The sequence below is a fragment of the Vespula pensylvanica genome, chromosome 3, assembly GCF_014466175.1.
Source record: "Vespula pensylvanica isolate Volc-1 chromosome 3, ASM1446617v1, whole genome shotgun sequence".
NCBI classification, from domain to species: Eukaryota; Metazoa; Arthropoda; class Insecta; order Hymenoptera; family Vespidae; genus Vespula; species Vespula pensylvanica.
The window spans coordinates 4,194,472-4,214,338 of NC_057687.1; the positions used below are offsets into that span (position 1 = coordinate 4,194,472).

Below are 19,867 nucleotides of genomic sequence, written 5' to 3' on the forward strand. Positions count from 1 at the left end.
CTTCTTCTTCTTCATTCGTCCGATTCTTTTTTTTCATTCGCGATCGTAGCATGGAATCTTGTTTCTTTTCTTCTATTTCGATCTTTTGTTCTTTCCTTTCTTTTTTCTTTTAATACTGCTTGCGATAACACGTAATTACACAGAGAACACTTCCATTCGTGGATATATACATGTAACCTTTAGTAAAATCAATGATTATTAGAAATTTCATCGTTTGTTATTATTCGTCATAACGTGACGATCGATGGTAGAAAAGCAAAATTATTCTTTTATCGTACGAAACGGGAATCATGATTGATAACATACAACACAATCTAATTAACGTCTACTTTAATATCTTCTCGATGAAAAAGAAAACAAAAAAAAAAAAAAAAAGAAAAGAACAGAAATGAAATTAAAAAAATAAAAAAAGAAAAATAAAAAGCTTGAGGATGCACATTCTCGGTGAAATTTCGTTCCGTCGTACTTATCATAAATTCCTACGTTCGATTCGAGCACTTACCGGAGTCTCATTGTCGCTAAAACCTCTATTCGTTTTATCAACCATCCTAAAGGAGAGTCATATCATTTCAATGAGAGCACTCTCCCTTCGCGATACGGTCCCCACTCACTGATCAATATGTCCTCGCCATGGAATCATTAACCTCCCATAATGGTGTGCACGTTTCTTTACTGGCCATTACACGATGGAATTCAAGAAGCATAACTATTCTTCCTTTCTCCCTCTCTCTCTCTTTTTCTCTCTTTTTCTCTCTTTTTTCTCTTTTTCCCTCTGTCTCTCTCGATCTTCGTTATTTCGTTCTTGACTTTTGAGATTTCTTTTCGTCTTTCGATCTTCGAGGTGGAACGTTCAAAAACACGAAAGAAACACGTGCGTTTATGCACTGGAACGAGTGCAAGCTCTACTGTGTGGGATGTTGCGAACGAGTGAAAAAGATAGATAGATAGATAGATAGATAAATAGATAGATAGATAAATAGATAGATAGATAGAGAGAGAGAGAGAGAGGGAGAGAGAGAGTTTGTGTAAGCCAACGTAATACGGGTGGTGATGTCAGAGAAGCAGCAAACTCGACTAGGTGGCCTCAACCAGAAAGAGTAAGAGAGAAAGAGAGAAAGAGAGAGAGAGAGATAGCTCGCTCATTTCATTCGCTTCATTTTCGTGCCTCGAAAAAGAGGGTAAAGCGAGGAAAAAAAAGAGAGAGAGAGAGAGAGAGAGAGAGGGAGAGAAAGAGAGAAAGCGAAAAAAAATACTACTACGTATCGCATTCCTCCGTTCGGACTTTTATACGAGCAACGAATGAATTTACGATCGGAATAAATTGCTCGGCTTTTTTATTTTTCTCCCGTAGCTTTCCTCGCGCGATTAACTCTCTCGCGTTATACGAGAGAAACCGGAAAAATTATTGTTATTATAACGAACGAAGGTAGTCCCGTCTTAATATCGCGTTACGTTCCTCTGCACTTCTTTTCATATACTGAATCATCACGATTTTATCATCACGGAGTAAGTAAGTACGTTAAAGCTCCGTGTTTACACGACATTTTTCCATTTTCTATTTTACTATTTTACCTTTCTCTCTCTCTCTCTCTCTCTCTCTCTCTCTCTCTCTCTCTCTCTCTTTCTCTCTCTCTTTCGTTCTTTTTCTCTTTCTTTCTCTGTTTTATTTTTTGTTTGTTTCAACTGCTAATTTCACTTTTGGTTATTTTTATTTTCATTCTTTTTCTTTTTTTGTTTAACTTTTGTTAAATTTCTTCTTTGCTCTTCTTTCTTCTCCTTTTGTTTGGTCACCGCATCGAACTTTTGCAAATAATCGAATGGAATTAATGAAATTCGAATCGATGAAATTCGTTTACACGAAACTCGATCGTCAAAGTGAAATATCGTGAAAAATTTATATGGTATAATAATGTTTGATAATTCAATACGTTTGAAATATTCTTACGATTATGTAAAAGTTGATTCGAATAATAAATTTTATTGAAGGATCGTGAATCGCTTAGAATCGTTCGATGAGGATTACCCTGTTCTTAAATCATTATTATAAGTTTCTAATGGAACTAGTACCTAAATTTCTAGTGCTATTAAATTCTCAAGTGAAGATGAAATTTTCGTAGAGTAGATAACTATTTGGAGATCTTCTAATTATCCGTGAAGATATCGAATACTCCACTATGATAAGTGTTACTTTGAACTATTCAAACTATTTCAGTATTCTCGAGTAAGGGAGTATATATATATATATATATATATATATATATATGTATATTTACATATATACATACGTATGTGTGTGGGGCAAGGGTAAGTGTATGTATGTATGTATGTATGAATCTATGTATGTATGTATGTATGTATGCTTTCGCATTTTCTCTTTGTAAGTTCGATAACAAGAAGGCCAGCGAGAATCCTTGAATTATTAGACGATTTCTAGTATGCTCGACTCGTTATTAGAGATCCTTTAACGTCACAGCAGCAAAACATGTGCGGCTAGTTAACTAAGGAGTATCAAGGAGATGATATACACCGGTAATAATATTAAATATCAAAGTGATTTATTACCTGCAATTATTACGTTACTTCGAGAAAGAAAGAAAGAAAGAAAGAAAGAAAGAAAGAAAGATAGAGATGAGATAGATACACAAAGAGAGAGAGAGAGAGAGAGTCATTATACATATACCTATGTAGATAGATACATGGTTCTCAACTTGGTACCTCTAACTTCTTAGATGCTTCTCTCTCTCTCTCTCTCCCTCTCTCTCTCTCTCTCTCTCTCTCTCTGTATTCTTCCACGAGATAAAATGAACAAGACAATGTACATAAATCTCGCTCCATCATTCTACCTCCGTCTTCATCGATAAATCATTTTATTCCCATCGAAATAACGAAAAAGAAAATCAACGAAAATGACGAAACTTTCATCGTCTAAACGATTATTCTTGTTTTCGTATACATTCTAGAACTCTCTAATCTAGAGATGTCGAACGAACGCACGTATCATGCACGATACGTATCTTTGTTAGAAAATAACAGGGTGAATGTAAAAGCGATAGGGAGTGTAGCGTTCTAAGTTCGTTTTTTTCGTTTATAAAAGGTAACCCGCATAGTACACACACGAAAGTATACACATTCACACAGAAAGAGACACACACGCGTGTACACACACGAAGTAACGTGTAATGTTCAGTTGGTCTCTCTAATAGCCTCCACTTAAAATTCTCTGGGAATTCGACGAATTTGGTAACGATATTCTCGGCGACTTCCTCTCTCCAAATCGAAGTCCAGTACCATGCTTGGAATTTCAGTAATCGCTTAGGAAATCAATCCTGATTACGTCTCGACGATAGAATTTGAACGTGTATAAGAGAGGAAGAGAGACACAGAAAGAGAGAGAGAGAGAGACAGATAGAAAGGGAGAAAAGGAGAGAGAGAGAGAGAGAGAGAGAGAGAGAGAAATTTGTCTTCGCAATATTCTGGAACTTTTGAAAATCGATTTCAATCTCGAATGAAATCTCTTCCCTTAGTGATATCGCGATAGTCCGTCTACCTCCGCACTTTTCAACGGCAATAATTTATTTCCTAGAAATAGAAAGCAGAAATGTGGGCGATATACGTTTGTTTAATACGATAAGTCACGTGAACAAACACTTTTCTATTCGTTCTGAATACGTTAATAGGAACATACGGTTAACTCGTACAGATTATACGAATGATTCGATTCTTTTATTTATTTACTTACTCATTTATTTACTGTTTCTTTCTCTCTTTTTTTTTTTTTTTTTTTTTTCGTAATAAAAAGGAACATGAAAGTCACGCTAAAGGAATACGATCTTTCTTTTTTTTTTACATATTTCGCTTCGAAATTCGAAATGAAAAGAGTTTCCTTTTGCGATCGATCGAAGAGAATAAAGAAAGAGGAAAAAAATGAAAGAAAAAGAAGAAGAAGAAGAAAGGAAAGAAAAGAATTTGAATTTACCGCGATCGAGCTCGCGCTCGTGCGACCGTCCGATCCGTCTCTCGAAACACAACGCACGACCTCATTTGCATCGTAGTTCGGAGAGACGTCCTGGTGCTTGATTAATGACTACCCGAGTATTTACCACGACTACTTCCGCGATTGCACTTACAGGTGTTTCTTTCTTTCTCTCTTTCTTTTTTTCTTTCTCCCTCTCTCTCTTTCTCTCTCTCTCTCTCTCTCTCTCTCTCTCTCTCTCTTTCTCTCTCTACAGAACAACTTCAAAAGAGTCTCGACGTTCTGTCTACTCAAAAGAACGATGGGTCTTATGCTCCCACGCGAATTATTTGTTATCATTGAAAATTCTCTCTCTCTCTCTCTCTCTCTCCCTCTTTTTCTTTTTATTTTTTTGCTCTTTTCTTTTTCACGGATATACTTTTGACGTCTTATTCTTTTGAGAATCAATCGACCGCATGTAAACCGGTCGTTGATCACATCATCGTGTTCCAGTTACGTCCTTTACTTTTATTGTTTTTTTTTTCTTCTTCTTCTTTTTCTTTTTTCTTTTTTTCTTTTTCTTCTTCTGTTCCTTTTTTTTCCTTTCTTCATTTTTCATTTCTTTCGGCGAGAACGAAATAATTATTCGAAGAAGATTAATCCTTCATACTGACCCCGTTTAATATTATCCTTGAATATTTGTACTCTTAAGATTCTATCAGTTCTTTCATATTTCATTCATCGAAATATCCAATTTATATTTGGTATGTCATAGTCTTCGATTTTTTCGAAAATAAATGTCGTTTCACGCAGACGTTTCGTTTCGTTTCTTTTCTTTTCTTTTCTCTATTATTTTCTTATTTCAGTTTAAATTTTATTCGAAATAACATATTTAGACAGGCTAATATGCAAAATTGGAGAAAGAAATTATTTGAAAAAAAAAAGAAAGAAAGAAAGAAAGCAAAATATACATATATATATATATATATATACATTTCTTCGAAAGATTTGTAAATACAAATGTTATCGAGCATGAAAACCAGTAATGAATAATTCATAAAACGACATATGGATGTGTCTAGATTGATTCGTTTTATAAAACAAACAGCTTATAATACTTTTCTTTCGATGCAATTATTTACACAATATAATTTATCGTTCGTTTCTGCATCTGTTATCGTTGAAGTAAGAAAAACGATATTTAAAGGCTAACGAGATTATAGACATCACTTAAATTAACAGTTATTCTCAGATCAAATGATTTTTAAATTATATATATATATATATATATATATATAGATATATACATACGAAAAAGAAAAACAAAAAGATATCTCTTAATGAAACATAGATAAGGAAGATCATTTATTGTCTGTCATAATAATCGTGACGTTTCTTAGTTGATTATTAAAAGAACTATTACGATGAGAAGATCGTTTCTTTATTAATCAGCCTAATTTTATAACTTCGGAAATTATAAATTGAGCTTATATATATCATATGTATATACATATATATATATTCATAGGGTGTAACAAAACTATGTGATCAATCTTCGGAAATAAATTTATTATAGAAAAAAAAAAAATAGTTTTTGTCAACATGGATTCGAAAACACTAAATTTCTAACAATACGTAATAAAACATTCAAGTACGATCTTAATTCAATTATATCTATTTTTTGGAAATATACCTATTGATATTTCTTTTAATAAAACGTTCAAAATGTCTATCTTCAAGTCTTAGATCGTCGTCTTATTGAATTTTAAATGTCTTCCAAAATACGTTTATTTATGATTACGAACATGATAATTCATTTGAGGATGTTAGAGATGTGAGATATAACAAAGAATTCAGACACGGTTACATGTTTGAATATAATATAACTAATATCTCGGATTTAATTTAATTTAAATAATGAATAAAATAAACGTAGTTGAAATATTAAAATCATACTTGAAAGTTTTATAAATTAACAATTCAGTATTTTTGGAACTACGTTGATAGAACCTATTTTTTTTTTCTTCTTTATATATAATGTATTCATTTCTGAAGTTTTGTTTTATTATTTTCTTATATCCTGTATATAAATATCATCGTCGTCGTCATCATCATCATCATCAACATCATATACATATATACAATATATATACCTATCTATAACATAATAAATATATATATATATATATATATATATATATATTATATGTATATATAGGTACGATTAATAGCTAAGAAGCTTACATCGCTTACGTGACTTTGCCAAGTAAAGGTATGGAGTAAAATCCGTCTTAATTAATTATAGAAATCTTCGTAGTGTATTCTAGATCTTGGTGTCTTACTTATTCTCGGCATTTGCTGCTCTAGGGAAGAGATTGATAGGTATGACCCAATTTCAGCTTGCTGTGTTACGTGATAATAAACCCGAGGTGTTTCACTTTCGAAGGCGTGCACTTGAATTATTACACGAACGCCACGTTTTACATCAGTGTATCGCGTGTTGCTTGTTGACGTCCGTTTAAAAGTTATAAAGATAAACCGCAGATACAAAAGATACGACGACGACGGTTCGAGGTGCGTTCTCGTGAACGGCAGACACTTCGAGACACGAGTTTATGTTACTCGGTGTTACTTGTATTTATAATCTTTGACATTTTAAACGTGACTTGGAGCGCGGGAAAAAAAGAAAAAAAAAGAAAAAGAAAGGGGGGAAAGCTTAAAAATTTGTTAGAAAGTTTAACGAAGTTCGTCGAAGTTTTCACGAGGAAATCAAAGGAAAAAAAAAAAAAAGAAAAAGAGACAAAGAAAGAAAAAAGAAAGAAAACAAAAAAAGTAAAACAAAAGCAAAAACAAAACAGAAAAAAGAAACGACCTGAATTATTTCGAATGATCAAGTTAACGCTTTCAAAAATATCTTTCTCTCGCGTCTACTTAAAAACAAAAAAAAATAAAATAAAATAACAAAATAAATAAGATATATATATATATATATAAAAAAAAAGAAAAGAAACTATTATATATGTCGATAAAGAATAGGAACATCTATTTTCTTTGCTATAGTAATTACGTTGTGTCAGTCGATCGGTAAATCGATGTATCATGATGGCATATAAGTATATAGCATCGTGATCTTGTATCAAGAAAGAGAGATAAATAGATAGATAGATAGATACATACATACATTAAATAGAGATAGAGATAGATAGATAGAGAGAGAGAGAGAGAGAGAGAGAGAGAGAGAGAGAGAGAGAAAGAGAATATTTCGTTCCAAGTATAATAACATATTCCTAGAATAATCTTAGCTAAGGGAAGAAGAGATACTCGATCGAGTCGATAGAGTTTCCTACGTTGGCTCGTTATAGGAGCAGTCATGGCCGCCTACGTCATCGTAGCCATTGTGTAGGTGGGATTAAAAGGTGTCTCTATAACCTGCCAGATCATAAAGTTAAACTCCGTCTCTCTTTCTCTCTTATACGATGATAGGGTCCCACTTCGGTTATAATAGTAAATAGACTTCCTAGATATAGCTACATACTCTGTTAGTTTCCTCTTGGACGTTCAATGACTCGTTCAAGGTACTCCCTTTCTTGATCAACTATTCGAATTTTCTATATAATAAGATTTCGATACGAAAGTGCTTTAGACGATAGATAAGATATCAGGATTTGATATCGGGGATTAAAACTTGTAAAAAGTAATATTTTCTTATTTAATTAATATAATATTAGAACCATCGAGAATTACCAAAGATTTGTTGAAGTTTCAAGTGATATAAATGTAAGAAGTATTAATATTTCTTTACAATTTTTATATTCCTACTATATTTCAAACGATCTTTCTTTTTATACTTCAAAGTATTCTGATATGAAGAAGTCAAAAAAAAAAATAAATAAATAAATAAATAAATAAATGAAAATACAAATAAAAAATGTAGAGGAAAATAAAAGACAAAAAGAAAATTATAAAACAGATTGAATTATTTTCTAGATCCAATAATAATAAAGATCGTTTGATTGTATGGTTTAAATTAAGAATTACCAAGTTAACGTACCTATATATAACAACAATCATCATTAGAAATCCATAATCATTCTAAACATATAGCGTAAAGATCGTTCAATGGTTTATTATTTATAGATGACGTTTCTCATCCCTTCGACGATTTGCATGATCGATTTTAATTACAACGTAACGTTAGACACGTCATCGTTCCAATGGATTGTCCAAGCGAACGAAGGACGTAACGCGTTGAATTCACAATGAAATCACGTTTATATATCCCGCGATTCTATTATGACGAAGATATCTATTCGGTGACATTGAAAAAGGGAGTTGCTAGGTGGTAAAGAGAGAGATGACTAAAGCAGGTCGGCTGATCGACCAACTCTTACCAGTTCTCGTAACTAGTATATATCGTAATAGTAAGTCACAACCGGCGATATCGACGCCTACGCAGAAAAAAGTAGCATAAGCATAGCATGATCTATTTATTAGACGTTGTTTCCTCAACTTTGTTAGGTAATAACAACATCTGATACGAAGTGGAAGAAGAGAATTCTTCATCGAAGAGGAGCAATTATCGACGACCATCCTCCATCTTAATTAGACGTCGGAAATTCAAGTTATACTCCTTGTTACTATCTTGTATCTATATATCTATCTATTTATCTCTATATCTATTTATCTATCTATACATCTATCTATCCATCTAAATACATACATATGTATATCTCCTCTTTATGAAAGAAGAAAAATCTGATCAACGTTGTTGAAAGATCTTTAAAGAAGACGTTATTGCGAAGAGAAAAGAGAATATCGAGGTATGCATTTAACGATCGAAAAAGGAGGAAGACTCCGATCGTAAAGTAACGCTCTCTCTCTCTCAGATAGAGAGAGAGAGAAAGAGAGAGAGAGAGAGAGAGAGAGAAAGAGTAAAAGAAAAAGAAGACGGTGGTCTCTAAAGCAAACGCGTCGAACGAAGTTATTAACAACCACGTGTGTGGCGTCGGTGTGAAAGAGCGTTAATTAACACCGTCGTCATATGAAAGCATAATGGCGGTCCGCTGAAAGACGCTCGAGAAAGAAAGAAAAGGAGAGAAAATAAAGAGGTAAAAGAAGAAACATATAAGAAAGCATCGGGCAAGGAAGATTATGAGGCGCCCGTAGAAAGGACCTTTTCTACCTTTACTTTCTACTGTTTTTCGTCGTAAAAATATGTCGAAAGGAGGAAAGAAAGCAACGTTGTTCACCATGAGAGCCACTCGAGCAGCCTCAGCGTTTCTACTACTCTACTGTGCGATCGGTAAGTCCATTTTAATTCCCTATCGTTCAATGATCTTTTAATTATCTGCCTATCTCTATCTCTCTCTCTGTTTCTCTCTCTCTCTCTATCTCTCTCTCTCTCATTCTTTTTCTAATCTAATTGGACAACACCAGGAAGTACTTTGACTTATGCGTTACGTCCTATTAGACGTCTAACAAGAACCTAAGAAAAATAATTAGACAACGTTAAGAGACTCTTAAGCATCCTGGTTAACAAGCTTTTTTGTACGTGTATACATACCTGTATGTACATACATACATTCATCGTAGATACATACGTATATACAACATACATACATAGATGTAAGCATTGTTTTGTCTCTATTGCGAGCTATCTCTCTTTCTCACTCACTCTTACTCTCTTTCTTTCTTATTCTTATTATAGTAACGCAGCATCGATAGTATGCTCGTTTCACCATACTATTCTTATTGTTTTGCATTCCTGCGGTCAGTTGCCTGAACGATTTTGCGGTCTTAATTCTCTGTCTTCTTATTTTATTTGACTTTTATTTTTCTTTATCTTTATTTTTTGTTCGTTCCTTTCGAAATTTAAAAACGGCAATCTTGTTCGACTTTATCGGTTTCGACCAATGTAAGTTGATAAATCATGACTCAACTTTTCCTTACGATTATGTCATATGTAATTTTATTCGTTTACGTATGTAAAAGAAACAAAGAAAGAAAGACAGAGATAGATAGAGAGAGAGAAAGAGAAAGAAAGAAAATTAAATTCGAACGAAACTTGCGTAAAGAACATATGCACTTACTCTTAGAAACCAAAGTGAATTAAAACCAAAAAAAAAAAAAGAAAAAGGAAAAAGAAAAGAAAGAAAGAAACATAATTATTAACATTTAGAAATTGATTAAATCTATTTTATTAAATCTAATTTCGTTTGACTTTTAAAAAGACTCATTTGTTAAGATTAAATAATCGAACCATCTTGAGTATCAATGTACATATCTACATATACCATCGTTATCTACACTTTGGATAAAAGTTTACTAACGACATATTCACCGGCACAAATATTATATAAGCTTTTTACATAAATTACAAATATCCATCTTGCATTCTTTAGATCACATCGTATATGCTTTTACGAGGGTAACACGGTTCGTAACCGAAAACGCGAAGGTCATTTAGAAAGTTTATCCATTAGCTACGCCAGTAAAAGGTACAACGCAAGCTCTTTTTCGAAGAGAGAATTTTCACGCTCTTCCTACCCCCACCCCTCTCTCTCTCTCTCTCTTCGGCGTTTATCCTTCAAACAGTTTAGAAAATTTATCCTAACGATTGCTCTTCGTTGAGGTAGGATTTGAAAGCTTTTTCGAAAAGGGAAAAGTCGATATATCGAAAATTTATTATTTTTTTTACTTTTATTCTCTCGATAACGTTTACAGAAGGGAAAGAAAGAGAAAGAGAGAGAAAGAGAAAGAGAGAGAGAGAGAGAGAGAGAGAGAGAGAGAGAATATCTTGGAAGTATCGAAGGTTATCGATAAAAAAAAATTTCTTCCCTACCAAGTTAAAAATAGTAATACTGACTTGACATGACTTTGCATCGTGCACGCGTCCTCTCTCTCTCTCTCTCTCTCTCTCTCTTTTTCTCTCTTTTTCTTCTTTTTTTTTCTTCCTCCTCTTTTTTTTTCTTTTCTAGGTTACGTTATGTAATAAAATGTTTCTACGCTCACACCCGTGACGGATTACTCACAGATCAAATAAACTAGGTCGCTAGGCGATGGACGGTACGAAACATGTTAGTTGGATAAAAACGTTTTCCTCGATTTTCGTATCAACTCTCTCTCTCTCTCTCTCTCTCTCTCTCTCTCTTTCTTTCTTTTTCTTCTTTTTTGCTTTTTTCTTATCTTTTTTTCATCTTCTTTCTTCTTTTCTCTATTTTAGTTTATTTTTGTTATTTTCGTTATCGTTGTTGTTTTTGTTATTGTTATTGTTATTGTTATTGTTATTGTTATTGTTATTGTTGTCGTTGTTGTTGTGTAACCTCGGAATATTATCTAATTAGTTAACGAAAACTTTCGAAGTAATGTCAGGTGATACTGGGAAACGTTCCTATAACACGATTAAATTCGTGATATCGTGTTATATCAAAATCATGTTATAAGAAACTGCGAATATAAATTGAATAAATATTTTCTGTTTTATATGAAAATCATGATATAAGATACTCGAGAAATATACGAATGTTCGGTATTTCGTTTCATATGAAATTCGACATCCTTAAACGAAAGATTATTTGCGATCGAGAATTTTCGAATGATTTAAGTAATAATACACATTGATCAATGTTAAAATTTTAATAAAATATTATTAGATAAAAAATTTACAAATAATATTCAGATAAAAAATTTTCAAATTCGATTAATCAAATAGTTTTCTAAATATCATCATAAATGTTATCGAAATCGAGTACTATTGAGTACTATTGATTTAAATTGTTTCATTTTAATAATAATAAATACTATCTTACTTTATTAATATATAACATAATAATAAATATTATCTTACTTTATTATTAAATAAGTTAATAAATAAATCTATTTATCTTATATTCACGTACAAATTTGTATACTGTGCTTATATTAAAACCGTATTTTCAAACTACTCTATTATAGTAGAGTATTTCGTTTTTTTCTTTTTTTACTGTGTTATTAACCGTACTTTTATAATTAAAGTACGGTGTTATAGGAGGGTTGCTTGGATTCTTAATATTCTTAATAGTAATAGTAATATTAACAGTAACAGTAATAATGATGATAATAATAATAATAATAATAATAATAATAATAATAATAATAATAATAATAATAATAGTAGTAGTAGTAGTAGTAGTACATAGTTGATAAAATCGATTTCTTTTTTGTTCGAGACTTCGATAATTAAACCGTTTATAAGGTTTTCCTTTATAGATCAAAGGAAGCACTACTTAAACGATGTAGGATAAAGTCGAAGGACAAATCGATTATTGTTTTGAACATTAACAAAACTTTCGATAAAGCACGATTGATCCTCAAACAATGATCTTAAACGTGATTATTGAAATTGTTTCCTAAGCTGCTACGTGCCATTCGATGCATCGAACATTCCAAACGAGTTCCCTGTTAATTAACTTTACGGAATTATGCGAAGCACTCTCTATGCTTCGTAAATTCCCTTTAAGCGCATTCTTTGCTATTGAGAAAAAGAATATCCGTTAAAGTATAAAAGAATTAAACAACTAACACTATTTCTATCGTTATAGTTAATTTATTAATTTGTTGGTATATACTTGATAATATAACATTTTTCAAACAAATAATATACTTTCAGAAATGTTTTCTTTAATAAAAATAATCAAATCCGTTTTAATTTCCTAAGAGGACAGAAAACTTATTTACTTATTAGCGTTCATTCGTTATACGTGCAACGTAACGCAATCGTAACGTAACGCTGTGGAAACGATAATAAAATTATTTGTTATTTTCTTCATTAAAAATAAAATAAAATATCGATAAAAATTATTCGGCGAATTCCTCTGACAAGTTTTGTCAATTTACTCTCTAAACTTGAAATTTTCTATATTTTATGAACAAGAGTTCAAAAATGAGTTTTACAGTTCATTATAATTTTCTTTTGATGTTGAAATCAATAAAAATCGATTATTTCTGAGTCAAAAAGATTTTTATTGTTAACCAAACTAATGTTCACAAAATTAAATACCTTTGAAAAAAAAAAAAAAAAGAAACAGAGAACGTATTCTCATTGCGATAGATTCGATCGGAAAGTTTCGAAATAGAAAACGACAATATCAATCGATCCAATAATCAACTTTAATATTAAATTTAATATTGAAAATTATTTTTATTATTATCATTACTAACGTGATCGTCAATTTTAGATATTAATGTTTAAGAGTTTTAAGTATTTTCGAAGAAGGAGAAATAGAATTATTTATCAATGTATGAATTATTTATCAATAAATACTTATCAATGTATGAACGTATATTGTACGAATTTTTATTATCATTCGTATTGTTTTGGATGTCAATTTTTAATATCAATGTTTACGAAATAAAGTGTTTTAGAAGAAATAGAAAGAGAGAGAGAGAGAGAGAGAGAGAGAGAGAGAGAGAGAGAGAGAGAGAGAGAGAGAGAGAGAAAATGCATTTTTAGTGTTTCCGATTGTTTCGATAGGAAGCTTCAAGCGAGAAATCTCAAACGCTCTAAGAGTGGACAAACAAAAGGGACGCTTTTCCGTCTTTCCTTGTTCAATCGAAAAGAAGAAAGTTTTCTTTGAAAGCAACGGGACAAAACGGCCGATATAATCGAAGATCTGTCGTGAACAAGCCTCGTCAGAGCTCGCCATTCTTCCACAAAGTGTCTTTTTCTACGGAAGTCCGTAGGAGAATTCGAATACAAACCTTGAAACATTTTTCATACTACTTTTTCCCTTTTTCTATTTTCTTTCTCTTCTTTTTTTTTTTTTATTTTTTTTTTTTTATTTTATTCCATTTTTTCAATTCCACGAAACGAACAATTTGTCCTCGCTCTCTCTATTCTCTCGTGTAACAATATTTTCTGTCGAATCGAATCGATTATAATATTTTTTTGTCCCTTTTATTTATTTATTTATATTTTATTTCACTCTCTTTCCTCTAGGAAGTCCAAACAATCTATTCGCGATAGAAAGAGAGAGAGAGAGAGAGAAAGAGAGAGAAGGCCGAGAAGATTTGTTTTTAATTGATACGATTGAATATATATTTTTTTTTTTTTTTGAGTCGGAAAGAAAACAAAAATGGAACTCCACGTTGAAATTCGTTTTAATTTCGACAATAAATTACGATATTTTCGTCGTTGTGAAAATCGAGTCAAATACGATCGTTCCGTTTGATCGCGGGGGAAGAAAAGTAGATACACGTATATATGAACATACACGTATATAATACACACACCATATATATAATATATATAATACATACATACATATATATATATATATATTTTTTTTTTTAACTATGTAATCAGCTAGTCAACTAGAAGCAGTAAGAAGGATAATCGGATTTCGCACGAACGACCGATGGGTATAACAAAAGGTACCTCCAAACCTAGTAAATTTATATGAGACCAGTTCGTATTTCTCATTACACGGAGATAAGTAGTATTCCATTAATACTACTTGCATTTCCTTTGTCTTTATAACTTCCCCATCATTTACTCAGCCCTCACCTACCACCCTCTTTTCACCACTCATTCACCCTACCCGTCCGCTTACCCGCGTATCCCACGCAAACTCTACTTTCCGAGGGTTGCTTCTCATCTTTTGACAAGGCATTCGTCCTCGAACGTTCTCTTCGAACGTCCCTGAAAAAAGCCAAGAAAAGCTGTGCTTTGCAAAGAACAGAAATAGAAAGAAAGAGAGAGAGAGAGAGAGAGAGAGAGAGAGAGAGAGAGAGAGAGAGAGAAGGAGAAAGAGAAAGAGATAACGAACAAAGTCCGTAGTCTTTACGATGACTTATAACAGAGCCGATAAGTCCGTCATATCGGATTTCGCCGTGCTCTGCAAAAGCATAGAAGAAGAAGGTTTACGATGTGAAACGCGAGAAATCAAGGGAGGAAGAAAGAAAGAGAGAAAAAGAGAGAGAGAGAGAGAAAGAAAGGGAAGTAAGACTCCTGCCAACGAAATGCAAACTCGCGACTTGTTCACGACTTCTCAGAATTTCTCCTTCCACCTTCGTTAACCGGTATCTTCTAACTTCTGTCTCGTTTCTTTCGGATCATTAATTATTTTCTCTTTTTCTTCTTTTTTTCTTTTTTTTTTTTTTTTTTTAATTAGAAAGAGGGAGAGAGAGAGAATAAATATGGAAGTTATATCTTCTTAGATATTTTTTTTCTCGTATCGATCATCATAAATAATATTAATAGGATGGAAATTCGAAGAAAGCGAAAATGATTTTACTTTAATTCGTTAATTCGTATGATTATTAAATATAGAGGAATAAATAATTATTAGTAATTAATGATTTATTACTATCAGAGAAATGAAAACAAAATTTTTTTGTTGATAAGAGAGAGAGAGAGAGAGAGAGAGAGAGAGAGAGAGAGAGAGAGAGAGTACATGTGGAAGTTATATCTTTTTAAATAATTTTTTTTTATATTGTATCGATCATCTCGTAGTAAATATTATTAGAATGGAAATTTGAAGAAAGTGAAAATGATTTTACTTTAATTCGTATGATTATTAAATATAGAGGAATAAATGATTATCAGTAATTAATGATTTATTACTATCAGAGAAATAAAAAAAAAAGCAAAAGAAAAATGATTATATAAATCTTATAAATATGATACAGATCTATAGATATTAATATTATTATTCAATTAATCTATAGATATAATATAATATAAATCTTATAGTATAATTATAGCTATTAAATAAACTTTTTCGTTATATACATATATGTTTAACTGTATTATTGTAACTTGGTGTACTACACGTGTACATGATATTAATATACCGTAATTAGTACACACGCATACACAAATATTATAATTGTATATTACGAACTTATACGCGTATGTATGTACGTATATACGTATGTACATCGAGGATTGAATTGTAAACGAAGTTGAGAATTTTATTTATTCCCATAGGAATAAACGACGTGTACGTCACAATGACATTTCGTTATTAGCCCTTTGTACTGTAATTATTTTCTTTGTTTATTTCTCGGTTCACTTTCAATTTGATTTGGCATAATTCGATATATGTATATACGTGTACGCAATTTATACCTAGAAAGTAATCATTTTTAAATGAAATTCTATCATATCTGATCGATGTTATTAACTGAATAAAAAGTATTAATATAAGAGTTGATCCAAGCAAAAAAAAAAAATATATATATATATATATATACACCATTGTGCCAGTGATTAACTTAGTACGAAAGATAAAAAAAAAAAAAAAAGAAAAAAAAACGAAATTTTTAAAGATAGAAAAACGAATAACAAAGATCTCGTTGTTTTGGATTCTTTTTTTTTTCGATTTAAATTAAAACGACTTGGGTGAAGAATCGACGATGGAATAAGAGACTCTTTTGTTGTTGTCTTTGCATCTCTTTGTTGCGACAGACGATAGATACACTTTGCATTTGAAGCAAGATAGAAACGTTGGTTGGTAATAATACGATCGTTGTACGTGTGTCATCTCCTGTATTAATGTTACACGAGGCCTACGTCTATCCATCGTTATCGTCCTATTCAATTCAACCGGTAGTACTACATGTGTACGAGTGTTTGTTGGATTATTGTTTCTTCGGTTACAGATGACTTGATACATATTTTTACCTATCGTTTGTTAAAACAGAAATATACAGAGAATGTATAATACGTTTGTCTTCGTAAAGAGCAAAGCAAGACAGATATTCTAACTCGAGTGAATTTTATTCGATATTACAATCGATTTCCTGTTTTTCTCGACTTTGCTTGCACTAGGTCGATTCTCGTTGATCATTCGAGAAAGAAAGAGAAAGAGAGAGAAAGAGAGAGAGAAAAGAACACGTTATACGTTGAACTTTCTATAATAATAGCATTCTTAACTAAACATAATTTTTATAATAACGCATTCGCCTGCATGTATCCATTTTATTTCATTGTTTGAACAGAAAATAAATTTTTAGTATATATTGATGTATAAAAATTAATTTTAGTATATATTGTATGTATACAATTATTTAATAAAGATTATAATAATTGTACACGTACATACATATATTATTTAATATAACAATAATTGTACTATATGATTTAAATTAGATAATTTTTCTTCTTTTCTTTCCTTTTTTTAGACACAAGAAAAAATTAGGTTTCACTTTTTTCTTTGCGACAACAAAAAAAAAAAAAAAAAAAGAAAAAAGAAAAAAGAAAAAGAGAAAAAGATCGACAATTTCGATTAATTTTCATTTTCGATAATAAACGTTCTTATCATTTGGTCATTGTAAATTCGATCGCGTCGATATTTCATTGATATCGTTTGAAATGATAGAGACAAGAATCTAATTTTGTTTGAACGTCGAATACATTTTCGTTTCGAATAAATTTCTCTTTCTGGTTAACGTATCGTAAACGATTATTCGGTTGTAACGTAAACGTAAACGTAACGAACGTAGAATAGATCAATTTCTCGAATATAATCCAAATCGGCATTGTATTCTCACGAGAAATTTATTCTGCTTACGAAACGATCATTACGATCGATGAAAGCGCGGTAGGGATGCCAAGGGAATCGCAAATGAGAAAAGAAAACGAGGAAACGGAGAAAAAGGACAAAGCGAAAAGAACGACAACGACAACGACGACGACGACGACGACGACGACGACGACGACGACGACGAAGGCTCGTTTATATCCTTATCGTAAGTTACGTAAAAGAAAAAAGAAGGGGAAGAAAAAACAATGGAATCAAATAAACTAAAATAAAATAAAAAAAATAATCAAACGAACGTAGATGGACAGACGTAAGTAAGTATGATATAATACTTACGAACGATGAGAAAATTGAAATCAAAATTGGGGTAAGGTGTATGACTTATAACGCTTAGACACTCTATAATTCACTTTTTAAGAGAAACCGAAACTTTTCCCGAAGTATTGTAAGAGCCAAAGATAGAGAAGAAAGTCGTGAATCAATTTAAGATGAAAATAAAAAGATCTTATATACGTGGTAGGCTGTAGGAGGAAATGGTTGGGTGGGAGTTGGCATGTCGTGGGACGTAGCTTGGAAAAGATGAAAAATGTGCCCAACGAGAAACGAGGTGCCTTGGGCTACGTGAGAAGTGGATTTCGTTCGAAACGCGAAACTTTTTCAAGAAGGTCATAGAGAAAGATTGAAAGAGAGAAGGAAAGAGAGAGAGAGAGAGAGAGAGAGAGAGAGAGAGAGAAATAGAGATAGAGATAGAGATAGAGAGAGAGAGATAGAGAGAAGTAGAAGAAAAAAAAGGAGTGTTCATATATAGAGAGTGAGAGAGAGAGAGAGAGAGAGAGAGAAGTAGGAGAAAAAAAAGAAGTGCTCATATATAGAAGGAGAGAGAGAGAGAGAGATACACACACGACGAGTCATGAGAAATCGTGTAAAATCGTAGAAAAGTTCGATTGGACTTTCCGCGAAGTATTTTATCGTTTCCTGTAATTTTCGAGCACGCGAAAAGCTGTTGGCATACTTGCACTATTACCGGTGTGACGCTGGACTTTTCTCGTCACAACCTAAGAAACTTTTGGTCCTTCTTTCGTCTGGTACCACTCGCGGCTAACGATCTCGCCAAATTTATCTCGGAATCTCACGGTCGAGTAGAAGAGACGACAGTGGAAACTGGTGCTCTCCTCGTTAGCGTTCCAAGATTTATTATTCCCATCGAACTAAGAAAAAGATAAGAGTAAGAATTGAAGAAATAAGAATGAAAGAAAGAAAGAAAGAAAAAAAGAAAACACAAATCGAAGGAAAAAATCAAGAAGAAAAAAAATTGAAGACTTGCAAATTATTAAAGAAGAAGATAAAATGTGATAAAGTAGTTAATTGTAGTAGTAAAATTATTAAAAAAAAAAAAAAAAAAAAAAAAGAAACGATATAAAAGAGAATCAAGAAAAGAGAAAGAATAAAACGCGTGATAGAGAAGAGAAATAGATGATCGATACGCGTAGAAAGATAACGTGAAAGAACGAACGATAAACTTTACTTAGACGGAGAGAAAGAAAGACAGAGATAACGTGTGATACACAAGCGTAATAACTAGTATAACTGTCTAATTTCGCGTATTTCTCAGGAAACCGAAACGATTTGAACGTGGTTGAAGAGCGTATTAGTTTGAAATTTCATCGGTTCGCGAAAGCTAAGAGAATAGGACCGATTATCTGTTAAAGAGACTACGTCGAGTTTCCTTCCTCTGTTACGAGAAAGCAACCGTATGAGCGTTAATTGAAATTTCTCTGTATTTGGTCACCGTTTTACTGTTTGTTCTCTCTCTTTGTCTCTCTCTCTCTCTCTCTCTTTTGGTGTTCGTGAGAGCCATAAATAAGAAAGCTGTTGCTGTTCTGATGTTGCCTCGAATCGGCCTCCAGACGAACGGTATTGTTGACTCAATCAACGTCACATTTTAAAGGCACCACTCGAAACGAGCAATTACTTCTCGCCAGTCTTTTCTTAATGGACGTCGCGTATTGCTTACTTCATTAAACGAACGATCGAACTCTTGGTATAATCTTATATAATTCATTATTACTATTGTTATTGTTATTATTGTTTTTTTTTCTTTTTCTTTTTCTTTTTCTTTTCTTTTTTTTTTTTTTTGAGTATTTAGGGATTATTATAATCTGACTCGAATCAATATCGACAAGGATCTCCGCCAAGTTCATACTATAATAGTTTGACTACTGTAAGAATTCTCAGACTATTCTTGCTGCGTTTAATTCTAAACGCATCGAGAATTCTCTTACTGTGTTTAATTCTAAACACATCAGGAATACTCTCGTCGTGTTTAACTTCTTTTTGGAACTTTGTCCGAACGTTATTTGTGTTTTCTCTAGCGTTTTCGTGAGTTTAGAGT

The 19,867-nt window shown here is 32.1% G+C and overlaps 1 protein-coding gene across 4 annotated transcripts in view; it reads left to right on the forward strand.

The window, feature by feature from the left end:
- Window positions 1-19,867, forward strand: part of LOC122627684 (kielin/chordin-like protein) — a 307,939-nt gene that overhangs the window by 116,713 nt on the left and 171,359 nt on the right. The window contains exons 1-2 of one of the 4 annotated variants that reach the window (XM_043809013.1): window positions 8,396-9,060; window positions 9,163-9,254. The exons of 2 other annotated variants lie outside the window; for them this stretch is intronic. In XM_043809013.1, coding sequence (XP_043664948.1) covers window positions 9,167-9,254 — 88 coding nt within the window. In that variant the 5' untranslated portion in view covers window positions 8,396-9,060; window positions 9,163-9,166. Of the gene's footprint in view, window positions 1-8,395; window positions 9,255-19,867 lie in introns of those variants that run through there. One more of the 4 variants, XM_043809012.1, reaches the window with a different exon arrangement.